The 12,599-nt window shown below is 50.5% G+C and overlaps 1 protein-coding gene across 1 annotated transcript; it reads right to left on the reverse strand.

Moving 5' to 3' along the window:
• Nucleotides 1–4,765: 4,765 nt before the first annotated feature.
• On the reverse strand, nt 4,766–6,727 carry LOC137815746 (uncharacterized). Its single transcript, XM_068618857.1, has one exon. The coding sequence runs from the start codon at nt 6,725–6,727 to the stop codon at nt 4,766–4,768; it is 1,962 nt and encodes a 653-aa protein (XP_068474958.1).
• Between the last annotated feature and the right edge of the window lie 5,872 nt (nt 6,728–12,599).

The following is a 12,599-nucleotide window of genomic DNA, read 5'->3' on the forward strand; positions in this document are numbered from 1 at the left end:
GTAGAATTGAATCATGTGCCTGGTTCTGTGTTCAAACATTGATTTCATGCTTTCATGTATTGCCATATACATTTGATACTTCCTCCTTAACTAACCTTTGTTGCTTGTTTGCCTTGGTGCAGCGTCGGTGATGGATTCTGCAACAAGGGCTGAATTGGCCAGGTCTCTGAAGGCTCGCTTTGACGCGCAATCTGCAAAGGCTGGTGCCTCCATCACTTCCCCCCTCAAGTCCAACTTATCACCACCATCATTACCACCCCACTCTTCTGGAACACCCAGTTCTCCCCACCAAACAGCAAATTCCCCTCTTTCATCAGAAACACCTTCCACAGCCCAAACACCTCAGTCTCCCCCAACAATCCAAACACCTCACTCACCCCCTTCCATTGTTGCAGTCCCTCTGGCTGCAGCTAGCTTACCTTCCACTGCCCCTCTTGACAAAGGCAAGAGGGTGCTTACTGTTTCTTCTGATGACGACGACTCGGATGTGGGGCTTGCCTACAAAAGAAGGAGGACCAACCGGGTCGTCCACTCGGGCTCTCCTACACTTCCACATGGAGGATCCGTGAGGGACAATCCCCCTAGCGCCACGTCTCCCCCATGCCCATCGGTCCAAGATGAGGGGGTGGTGGAGTCCATGTCCTTACCAGCACCAATACCAACACCAATTCCAACATCAACAACAACACCAACACCAATTCCAACATCAACAACAACTCCAATACCAACTGCCCTAACAACCATCCCAGGACTCATAGTAATTCCCCCTCCCATCATGCAATTGATGAGGGGTTTTAATGATAAGACGTCACCAGGGGAGCCTTCCGGCACCCCACGGTCAGAGGGCATGCCTTACTATGTGGGCGCCTTCTTGGCCGTGGCCCTTGAGTGGCGTGCCCAAGCTAAGTCCAAAGTTGTTGAGGCACATGCGCTTCAAGCTCTCCGACAGGAAGTGGCTGCCCTGAAGGGAGAGAAGGAAAGTTGGGCGTGTCAGGAGGAGGTATACAAGGCCTCCTTGCGAGATGTCCAAGAATCCAATGCTGAAGCCTGCAACCAGCTTACTAAGCTTCTTGAGCAAGTAGCGTCCCGTCAGTCTAGGATCGTTGCTCTTAAGCGGCGATGTGAACCTCCGAGGCACAACAAAAACTGCTTGTTGATCAATGTGCTGCCCGGGGGCAATCGCTGGAGAAGACCGAGGGGGAGCTGGCTGAAAAGATGGACAAGCTTAACCTTCTTCAAACCGAGCATGATCAGTTTCAGACTGAACTGAACAGGCTTCAAGTGGAGAAGGAAGCTCTTGAGAAACAGCTAGCCTCTAGCGACTCCACGATTGAAGAGCTGTAGAGGGTTGTACCGTCCCGTATCCGGGCGTTGACAAAGTCAAGGTCAAAGTCAACGTCTGGGGTCAAAGTCAACATAAGGTGTCGCCTAGGTGAAGAGACGCCAAGTGCCAGCGTTGCCAAGAGGAAGCGTTGCCTAGGTGAAGAGACGCCAAGTGCTAGCGTTGCCAAGAGGAAGCGTCGCCAAGGTCAAGGCGTCGCCTAGTTAAGGCATCGCCCAGTTAAGGTGTCACCCAACCAGGGTGTCGCCAAGGTCAAATGTCACAAAGGCATGGCAATCACAGTGTGGTTCCCCGATACCCATGGGTAGGAAAGACCATGGTGGGAGCGACGCCGTGGGAAGGCCTCAGATCCCGATAATCCGGGGTAGTAATAAAGAGAAGAGAAAGGTGGCTTCAAGGCCATAGTGATAGCGCCAGTGTAGGGCAGCCTGACTCGTGAAGTGCCCCTGCCGCCCCAGAGACGCCCTTGGGATAGTTACGACTCAAGAGGAGGGTCACGCCCAGGGTAGCCAGGTGCAAGGTACGGGAGGAAGGCAGATACGCTCTCAAAGTGAGTGACTAGATGTTTGGGGGCATAAGTTGGCACCCAAAAAGTCACCTCTAGCGCAGATGCACTCCCAGGTAAGAGGACTCACACGAAGAAATTCCCCCAGATGGGGTCACGGCGTTGTGAGGCCCTCCACGTGTACAACAGCCAGGTCAGAATAGAAACGCCATTTTGTCCGGTACAAGGTAATTAAAGTTATTTAATACAGTTTCCGTTTCGAACGTTTAAGGTACTATAAATGCTCCTAATCGGTTTAAACGTCTTAAATGCGCTACGTTTTATAATTAAATGCGCTTTAAGGCGCTTTGAATGAGGGAGTAGCTTAAAATAGCGCCTTGAATGTTGGAAAGGGGGTTCGAACTTTAGGCAAATTTTCCAGAAACTCTCTAGTTGCTTGCTCGAGCCTTGAGGTTACGTACAAGGGACTGGGGAAAGATCTTTGCCAGAGGGAGAAAATACACACCAGACACAGTTTCCCTTTACCACCTTCAAAGTGTCATACGCGGTGCTCCGATACGGAGGTGCATAGTTTTTGGTGTTTCTTGCTGGCTGACTTGAGCGTCGGAGTGCAAACGGCCGCTAGGGCGCCCTTTTGTCCTTCTTTGCAGGAATCCACAGGTGACCAGTGGGAAGGAGTCCCTAGCTGACGGTCGAGGTCGCACACGAAGACGTCCCAGGTCAACCGGACGGAACAAGGGCAAAGGGGGAGCTCATTGCGGAGAAGGAAATCCGAGACTCCTCCATTGCAGAATTGGAGAAGGCAAAGGGGAAAGTTATCGACAATATGGCTGTTAGCTTTGCGGAGGGATTCAAGGAGGCTCTGGCTCAAGCTTCTTGTGAAAACCCAGGAATCGACATCTCCAACTGCAGCCCTCTCCACCATATAGTTGACGGGAAAGTAGTCCCCTTGACCTTGGGGATTGAACTACACTTATTTAAACTTCATTTGTAAATTTGCATTTCCTAACAATTGCTCTGTAATTCTGACACTTAACTTCATTTAAATGTTTATTCGAGCCTTATTTCTGCATCCTTGCGTATTGTAACTTTTTCTGCTTTATTGCTTGCTTTACTAAATCAAAGGCGTAATTGGTACCTACTTTCTGTGCGTCGCTTCCTTGCCTTGTCTTTGACTCTTTAGGTAGTACGTGACCTTCTCTTTTCATTCTTCCCTTCTGAGTAGCGGTGCATACCCTTCTCCTGACCTCTTTACTTAAAACTCCATTTGGTCTTTCTATATGTGAGAAATCTTCCTTATGAAGGCGTCGCATGCCCCATCATTGCCCAAAGGAAAAAGAGGATTTGATCTCTTCTATGGCCTCGATATCGCTTAAAGGCGAGGGAGGGCTATATCTGTTCATTTCTGGTGCCTCGACATCGCTCAGAGGCGCAGAGGGCTTATCTCACCTATATTAGGTATCTACACTCGAGGAGAGACCTGCTCTGGGTGTCCTCAGCGTGTCTAAACACTTTGGGACAAAAGTCGCACTCTGGCACCCACGCCCACGGAGAGGCCTACACAATAGTATCGTATTCGTCCATGGAGTGTCTAAAGCACCAGGGCAACTTAGCCTTTATCTTTTTGCGTTTGGTGCCCACGCTTGAGAAGAGGCCTGCTACAGCAACGCCGTATCGTCCTCAGGGTGTCTGAAAACACCAAGGCGAAATTTTCTGAACATCAAACGTCGGGGCTAGCTGTTCATACCTGAGAAGGGGGCGTCCCGAAGGGATCCCTTAACCACTACTCAAGGACTAGGCACCCAGATTCTAGCTTACATCTATCGTCTGATACCGGGGCCAGCCATTCATACCTGAGGAGGGGGCGTCCCGAAGGAATCCCTTAACCCCTGCTTAAGGACTAAGCACTCGGGTTTTTAACTTATGTCTAACATCTGATACCGGGACCAACTATTCATACCTCAGAAGGGGGCATCCCGAAGGAATCCCTTAACCCCTGCTCAAGGACTAGACGCCCGATTTTTCAACTTATACCGGTATCTGATCTCGGGGGCTAGCTATTCATACTCGAGAAGGGGGCATCCCGAAGGAATCCCTTAACCCCTGCTCAAGGACTAGGCGCCTGGGTCTTAACTTGTACTGATATCTGGCACCGGGGCTAACTATTCATACTTGAGGAGGGGGCATCCCGAAGGAATCCCTTAACCCCTGCTCAAGGACTATGCGCCCGGGTCTTAACTTACACTGACTTCTATTATCTTCATTTCTGGGCACGTATATGCGCCTTTACTACCTTGAATTCTAACGTCTACTCCTCTACCTGCGATGCCCACTTCTGGTGATGCCTTGTCCTGATTATGCTTCATCTTGGCAACGTCTTATCTTGGCGACGCCTTATCTTGGTGACGCCTTATCTTGGTGACACCTTATCTTGGTGACGCCTTGAGTTTTTGTCTTTGTTTCTTTGGTCTTTGATCTTCGCGTGAGAGGGAAAAACTAGGGCAGGAATATCTTAAACTTCTCTTTTCTTTTATTTGGGTGACCTCATTAAAAAACCCCCGAGGAGGGGGGGAAGAGTGTCCCCTTTACAAAATTTTAACTAAAATAAAACTTTAAATTCGCCGCACTCCAACTACGCGGGATGGGGCCTCCTTAGAGTTTCTAACTTATATGAACCGTTCCCTTTGGAGACAACTTGTTCTCCAACTCGTAAGGGTGAGCCTTCCTCATGACTGCCTTACCAACCTGGAATTGCCGCAGTTTCATCTTAGAGCTTGTACTAGCGCTCCCTTATCCTTTTCACAGCCTCGGCCCTGATTTTCGCCTCTTCTCTGACTCTTGTTCTGCTGGTGAGGCCTCTCCGTGTTCTTCTTCCGTCAGCGAGGCATCGCCATTTCTTCCTACTGTATGCGCATCTTTCACAGGCATAGCCCTTGTGGTGGCTTCGACCGACGCGAACTTTGCGGTGCCGCCTCTTCCAACGGTTCTAACTCTATTTGCGAATCCGAAACGAGTGGTCGCTCGATTACCATGACCACGCCTCTCTTCGTCTTTAGGCTATTTTCGTAGCACTTACGGGCTTCTTCTTGATCTGACTTGATCACAATCACCTTGCCACTAAGAGCTGGTAGCTTCATCTTCATGTGGTGAGTGGAGGACACTGCCCTTAATCTGTTCAAGGCGGGTCTGCCTAACAGAATGTTGTAAGCTGAGTTGGCGTTAACCACCAAGTATCGAATGCCCTCGGTGCGTGATGTCGCTCCATCAGTGAACGTTGTCCTCAGCTCTAAGTAGCCGCGTACCTGTACTGGGTTATCTGCAAACCCATACAAGAACCCAGTATAGGGTCTCAACAGATCAGGGGACAATTGTAGCTTGTTCAAGGTCGACCAAGACATGACGTCTGCAGAACTGCCTTGGTCGACAAGAACCCTATGTACCTTCCTTCCTGTTGTGACTACCGAAATGACCACTGGGTCGTTATCATGTGGGACGACATCCCGCAGGTCAGCCTTTGTGAAAATGAGGTCTGACTCCCACGAGTCGTCTGGAAATTCTTTTGCAACTGAACTTACCGACCTCACATATTTCTTTCGTTGAGAGGCAGTGCGTCCTCCTCCGGAAAAGCCGCCAGAGATGGTGTGCACTTCTCCATGAGTTGGGACTTCGTGCGCTTGACCTTCCTCTGGCGTCACCGTAACTGGGGTCGCAGTGGACCCAGCGAGATAATCTTTCGAAAATCCATTCTTCACGAGCTCATCCAACTGATAGCCCAGCGCCAAGCAGTTGTTAATATGGTGTCCGAATGCTTCGTGAAATTCGCACCATGATTCCTTGTGAGGTCCCAATACCTTATCTGACTTCACCGGTGGCCTTAACCTGTCAGCTATGTTCGGCACAACGATGAGGTCTTTAAGTTCTACCACAAAGTTGTGCCTTAGAGGTCTATTGCTCTCTCTCCTTCCTTCTGATCGACCCTTAGGTTGGGTTCTCCTGGTCTCGTAGGTGCGCCTCCTATCTTGATTTTTTCTTTCTGTAGTGGCTTCGTGGACTCTAGCGGGTTGCGCACGCATCTGTGCTCTGGGGCGTGTAGGTGCAGCTGTTGTGCTTTTCTCGTATGCCTCACCCTCAGAGGCAATGTGTTCTACCGCCCGACGCCTTACTTCAGCAAAAGTTTTGGGGCGACTGCAATTGAGTGATTTGCTGAAAGACCCAGGACTCACCCCCTTCCTAAATGCGTACACGATCATGGGTTCGTCGGTGGTACCCAGTTTCACTACCTGCGCCCCGAAGCGACTTATGTACTCTTTCAAGGTCTCCCCTTGATATTGTTTTACGTCGAAAAGGTCGTATGAGACTGGGGCTGGGGCTCTGTTAGCCAAATACTGCTCTCTAAATAGCCGCGAGAGCTGTGCGAAAGACATGATGTGACCCTCTGGGAAGCTGATGAACCAGTCCATGGCCATCCCAGTCAAAGTGCTCATAAAGAGCTTGCATCTTACGGCGTCAGAACCGCCTACCAGCATCATTTGTGTGTGGAACGCAGTGAGGTGCGCTTCAGAATCCTCCATCCCTGTGAAGGCTACTTTAGGCCTCGTGAATGTGTTGGGGATTGCTGTTTCTAGGATTGCCTGGGAGAATGGTGTTGAGAATTCCCTAGGCGGGGTGACAGTCTCAGGTTCATCTGCGTCACGCCATTCACGGTGTAACCCCTCATTGGTGCGGTGGAGCTCATCGTTTCTTGCCTGAGATGCTGTGAGATCTGTCTGCATGCGCTCTTGCTCCGCTTTTGATGCTGCCATTGCTTCCTGCAGCCCTTGCATCATGCCCACTAGTTGTTGCATGGTCATCTCTTCACTCCTAGAGCGTGCAGGTCTCATGTTCGTGGCTTTCTGGAAACCTTCTTAACTTATCTGGGTTTTGAGAACTGGAACTAGAAAACTTGAGTAGTGGGACTGATGTTTTATATCGGGCCCCACAATGGGCGCCAAATGTTCCCGCCGGTTGACCAGGGTCGTCTTTGCGCGTGGCTTGTCCTTACGTGCTAGGGCACCTTCGTTCTGCTCCGTCCGTGAATACCTGAAAAGAAGTGAACAAAGGGGTGCCCTCGCGGCCGTTTGCACTCTGACGATCAAGTCAGCTAGCGAGAAAAATCAAAGGTGACACACCCTGTGTAGAACACTGTGAATGAATGCCCTGAGGGTGGTCGAATCTGTGTTGCCCTAATCGTCTCGTGCTCACAGTGGGTGCGCAGCAAAAGCAACTAGGGTTTGTGCTCTGTGTAAAACTGCGAGTCTTAGGTTAAAAACTCGGGGTCATTTTTCAAATGCCCCAAGGTCCCTTTTTATACATCTCTCGTGTTTAAAACGCGTTAAAGCGCATTGAAAGCGTATAAAAATATTCCTTGGAACGTTTGAATCTTAACTGAATTAACGCGTACCTTGGCAAACTTTCACTAAAACATTTAATAAGCATGTGCTTATTGCCACGTGCTCTTCTGACTTGATCGTTATTCTGCGCTGAGGGCCCCTCAGCGCCGCAACCCAACCTAGGGTTATTCCATTGCGAGAGCCCTCTCTCCTCGAAGTGCTTCTAGCGTGTGGGGTGACTTCCTGGGTGCCAACTCATGCGCCCCAACCTCTAGTCACTCACCTTGGGAGTGTGTCTACCTTTCTCTCTTACCATGCACGTGGTTCTCCCCTGGGCGTGGCCTCCTCATGGGTCGTATCTGTCTCAGGCTTTCCTAACGGTGGCGTGGGTACTTCACGAGTCAGGTTACCCCCTATTGGTACTAGAACTTATGGCTTTGAGGCCACCTTTCTCTTCTCTTCATTGCTGTTCTGGGCCTCCAGGGCCCGAGACTTCCTCACGGTATTGCCCCCTCCATGGTCTTTCCTGCCCATGGGTATCAGGGGGTAACACCGTCGATGTCTTAACTTTGACTATTTCTTAACTTGGTGACGCCTTAACCTGGCGATGGCTTAGCCTGGCGACCTCTTTCTTTGGGCGACGCCTTTGTGAAGCGACGCCTTTCTGGGGCGACGCCTTTGCGAGGCGACGCCTTTCTTAGGCGATGCCCCAAGCGGTCAACCTGTTGACCTTCCTTCCCTTCTTTCGGGCCCTCGAGCGGTCCCACCATGTGTTTACTTTAACTTTGACTTCTGGTCAACGCCCTGGGACGGTACATTGCATAAAGAATGTTAAAGATGATTTTTTCATACCTTGTAGTTTTCCAAATAATATCATTTCTAAACAATCTTTTCCAACATGGTCTGTGTATAGAACATCTTTTTCTGAACTCCCAACATTTCAAAGTCCTAAGTCATGTTTGCCTATTTTTTCTTGTATTCTCTTATCTAATTTAAACTGACTTTGTTTTATGCAGGAGTACTGAATTTGTGGACGAATTCTCTTCAACTTGGGAGTATGCTGAGAATAAAAAAGATGTTATCAATAGAAGAAATGGAGAAGGGCCAAAGCATTTTAAGTTCTTCTTATTAGTCTTTGCAAAAGATGAAGCCCAAGCCCAAAGCCCAAGCCAAGAAGGCTGAAGCCCAAGAAACCCAAGTCCATCCCATGAGGGGCAAGGCCAAACATTAAATAAAAGAGCATCATTTGAATTACTCTTGTATAGTTGTAGGAGGTGTGGATATTAAATAAAGAAGTGTGAATATGTAAAATCAGGAAAGCTTGTTCAAGCTTTCAAAGGGCACGAGTGCGAATGATGAAGTTATCAGATGATCATTCCCTAGCTAGCCAGAGGTTGAGGCCAGGGAACAGCTTACCAGGACATGCACGGTGAAGCAAGTGAAGCAAATTATGATGGCGGTTGGCGAGACCACAGGGAAGGTGTGCATGGTGACACCCCGTACTCGCCACACAGAAGAGATCGCGCTCCAAGGCAACTATACACCGAGTTACTCCTTGCATGGGTAACTTAGTCGAATAGCCTGAAGAGTAAGAAGTGACGCTCAAGCAGAGGACGCTCCAGATGGTGACACGTGTACAGCTGGATGCGAGCCACCTGTTCAGAAGTGCAACCGTCAGGAGAGAGAAAGTGCACAGGTATATAAGAGATTCTAACGAACTTCTGAGGTACGCGCGTTTAGAACACTTCTTCACGCTTGAAGAATACTTGAGTGACTGAGAGAGTTTTTGCACGGTTCCTTGAGTTCTTAGTTTTCTCTCTTAGAGTTTTGGTGGTTCCGTCACTGACTTGAGCGTCGGAGCGCGATCGGCCGCAACGGCGCCACTCTGTCTTTTGCAGGTTCTTGAGGTGAATCGAGGCGTGATGGACGGAAGCTAGCGTGGTGCAAAGCCGATCCAGAGGAAGAATACCTTTGACGAGGCGAGGCTCTTGCGTTCTGGTCAACCGGTAGGATCATCAGGCGCCCACCGTGGGGTCGTGTAAAACCTGTCCCCATCCACAGCGTGAGTTCTTGAAGTTTCTGTAGTTTCTGTGTGGTTGTGTGCTGTTGCAACCATTTTCCACCGTTCGTTCAACCTCTTGTTCGGTGATTTCGAGTTTTCCACCGTTCGTTCAAGCTCTTGTTCGGTGATTCCGAGTTTTCCACTGTTCGTTCAAGGTTTGTTCGGTGATTTCAAGTTTTCCACTGTTCGTTCAAGGTTCGTTCGAAGCTTTCGATCGGATTCTTGGAGTTTCTTGCAGTTTGCGCGGTTTTCAATCGGTTGTTCGGAGCTTTTTCCGTTCGTTTGCGTTTCTGGTTAGTGAATCGGGAGCTTGCTGGAGGAGCGGTAGTTTCGTGGTGAAGTTGCAAGTTTCTGTGAAGGTTTCGACGTCCGAATCTATCGGCGTGCTGTTGTGGTTGCGTTTTTGGATGTTCTTGGGAGTTTGGGAGTTTCTGACTGATTGATTGCTGGATCGATCGGTTGCTGGAGAAGGTTTCGTTCGTTGAAGTTTGGTCTGCTGAGTTTTCATGAGAAAGATGAGAAGCAACCGTTCAAGTCCCGTTGTGCCAGTTGCTACAGAAGGCGCCATGACCATGGCGCAGATGATGGAGATCATGCGTGCGTTGCAGGCGAATGTGGAGGACTCGCGCATAGAGCAAGCGAAGATGCATGAGGACCTTGTCGCCTCTCAGGCCAGGAATGAAGAGCTCAGCAAAGTGACTGAGGAGTTGTGTCAAGCTCTTCAGGAGCAGAGAGGACGCCCAGTCGCTGAAGAGGTCACGCCGTCGTCGCCACCTCGCGTTTTCCCAATGCCATTTGCTCAGGCGATCACAGACACGCTTATCCCTGCGAGCGTAGTACCTGTGAAAGCTTCTTTCAACAGCGTGGAGGACCTTGAGACACATCTCACCACGTTCCACACGCAGATGATGCTGTCATGAGGCTCGGATGATATATATTGCAAGATGTTTGTGAGCACGCTCCAGGGAACAGCGCTGGAATGGTTTGTGAGCTTGCTTACAGGTCACATAACCAATTTCCAGCAGTTTTCGAAGCTTTTCGTCGAGCAGTACATTGTGAACAAGGCGCCACCTAGGGTGTCTTATGACTTGTTCGACATAAGGTAGTACCAGGGAGAGTCCCTCAGGGACTACTTGAATCATTTTGGAGCACAGATGGTCCGCTCGCCTGCTAAAGACGAGGAGAAGGGACCTTTTTGTGAGGCGCTGATTAGGGCTCACCCCGCCACGTTTGCTGAAGTCAGGCGACTTGCGGTGGCCCACATCGCCGACGAGAGTGAGGTCGTTGAGAAGAGAGGGAGCGTGGCCCCTGCTAGACCACGAGCACAGACTAGGATCCAGCCGCAGAGGGTGCTGGAGACGATGGCGGCCAAGAAGGATCACAGGACTCGCCATCCTTATGATCCGAGGAAGAACAAGGGAAGGGGCCCAGGGCGCCCCAGGGAGTACAATCACCCACCAAAGCACAAGTTTGTCATGGGATTGGCGGATCTGATCGCCATTCCCAACATAGCAGCCAGGCTTAAGGCACCTGAGAAAGGGGGCGACAAGGTGTTGGGACCAAAACCAGACGTCTGGTGTGCGTTCCACCAGAATTTTGGTCACAGCGTTGATTCGTTTTTGGCCCTGGGATACCAGCTCGACGACCTGGTCAAGAGCGGTTTCTTGAATGATTACCTGCTGGACAGGAGGACGGGAGGTGCGTCGAGCTCCCAGCCGGCGAGTGGCGAGATTCAGCAGCACGAGATGTCCACTCATGGCGAGATCCACACCATCGCTGGAGGATTCTCGAGTGGTGGATGCACTGCGTCACAGAGGAAGAAATACGCAAGGTCTGTGATGACGGTGGATATGTTCGAGGATCACTCGCCAGATGTGGACCTCACGTTCACAAAAGAAGATCTCAGGGACGTTGTGCCTCACGATAACGATCCCATAGTTATCTCGCTCGTCACAGCGGGAAGGAAAGTCCACCGGGTGCTAGTGGACCAAGGAAGCTCGGCAGATGTGATGTTCTGGCCGACTTTCACGCAGTTGCAACAACCCATTGACCAGTTGAGGCCCTATGGAGGATGCTTATATGGGTTCGCTGGCGATCAGGTGGAGGTCAGGGGGTACATTGAGCTGAGAACAACGTTGACGAATGAGGTGGCCTCGAGGACGGAGAAAATCAAGTACCTCGTTTTGAATGCCCCCTCAGCATATAACATTCTGTTGGGAAGACCAACCCTCAACAGAATAGGAGCGGTGCCCTCAACTAGGCACATGAAGGTTAAGTTACCGTCAATGGAGGGGGTGGTGATCACCATCAGATCTGACCAGAAGGAGGCGAAGAAGTGCTATGAGAATAGCCTCAAGAATAGGAGGTCAGTAAGTTACATCACCACGACGCCGCCTCCTGGTGTGAAGCCCAAGCCAACAGAATGGCGAGTTCTTGATGCGGCGATGGAGGTGGCTGTCGGAGGCGATGTCACCATGCTGGATGCTGAGGTTGAGGGAGAGAGCGGCGGACGGGAGGAAGAGGCGAGGAACCGCCCAGAGGAAGCGAGGGAATTGGGAATCGCCAGGGCGGTGATCGCAAGGGAAACCAGACCCAAACCCGTCGAAGAATGGCTCGAAAGGGAGATCGGGGGAAAGGTCTTCAAGCTGGGAAGATCTTTGGAGCAAGGACTCCAAGACCAGATCGCCAAGGTTATAGAACGGCATCTGGATTCTTTTGCATGGTCTGCTTCAGACATGCCGGGAATTGACCCCGATTTCTTGTGTCACCATTTGGCAATGGACACACAAGTCAGACCAGTGCGGCAGAGAAGAAGGAAGTTTAACGAGGAGAGGAGGTAGGCGATCAGGGATGAAACACAGAAGCTCCTCGCCGCAGGCCATATCAGGGAGGTCCAGTACCCTGAGTGGTTGGCTAATGTCGTACTGGTGAGGAAGAGCAATGGGAAGTGGCGCATGTGCGTCGACTTCACTGACCTGAACAAGGCTTGCCCAAAGGATTCGTATCCTTTGCCAAGCATAGATGCCCTGGTCGACAGTGCAGCAGGGTGCAAGTTGCTGAGTTTCCTGGACGCCTTCTCGGGGTATAATCAGATAAAGATGCATCCTATGGATGAAGAGAAAACTGCCTTCATGACTAAGAGGTCGTGCTACTGTTACAAGGTGATGCCCTTTGGGCTGAAGAATGCGGGGGCCACGTACCAAAGATTGATGGATAAGGTGCTTGCACCGATGCTGGGAAGGAATGTGCAAGCGTACGTAGATGATATGGTCGTGACGTCACCGAAAAAGAGCAAGCACGTCTCGGATCTGGAGGAGTTGT

This window comes from Phaseolus vulgaris, chromosome 1 (assembly GCF_000499845.2).
Source record: "Phaseolus vulgaris cultivar G19833 chromosome 1, P. vulgaris v2.0, whole genome shotgun sequence".
Lineage (NCBI taxonomy): Eukaryota > Viridiplantae > Streptophyta > Magnoliopsida > Fabales > Fabaceae > Phaseolus > Phaseolus vulgaris.

Excerpts from the sequence above, each read along its gene's own strand:
- LOC137815746 (XM_068618857.1), bottom strand. The coding sequence starts at position 6,727 with ATGAGACCTGCACGCTCTAGGAGTGAAGAGATGACCATGCAACAACTA.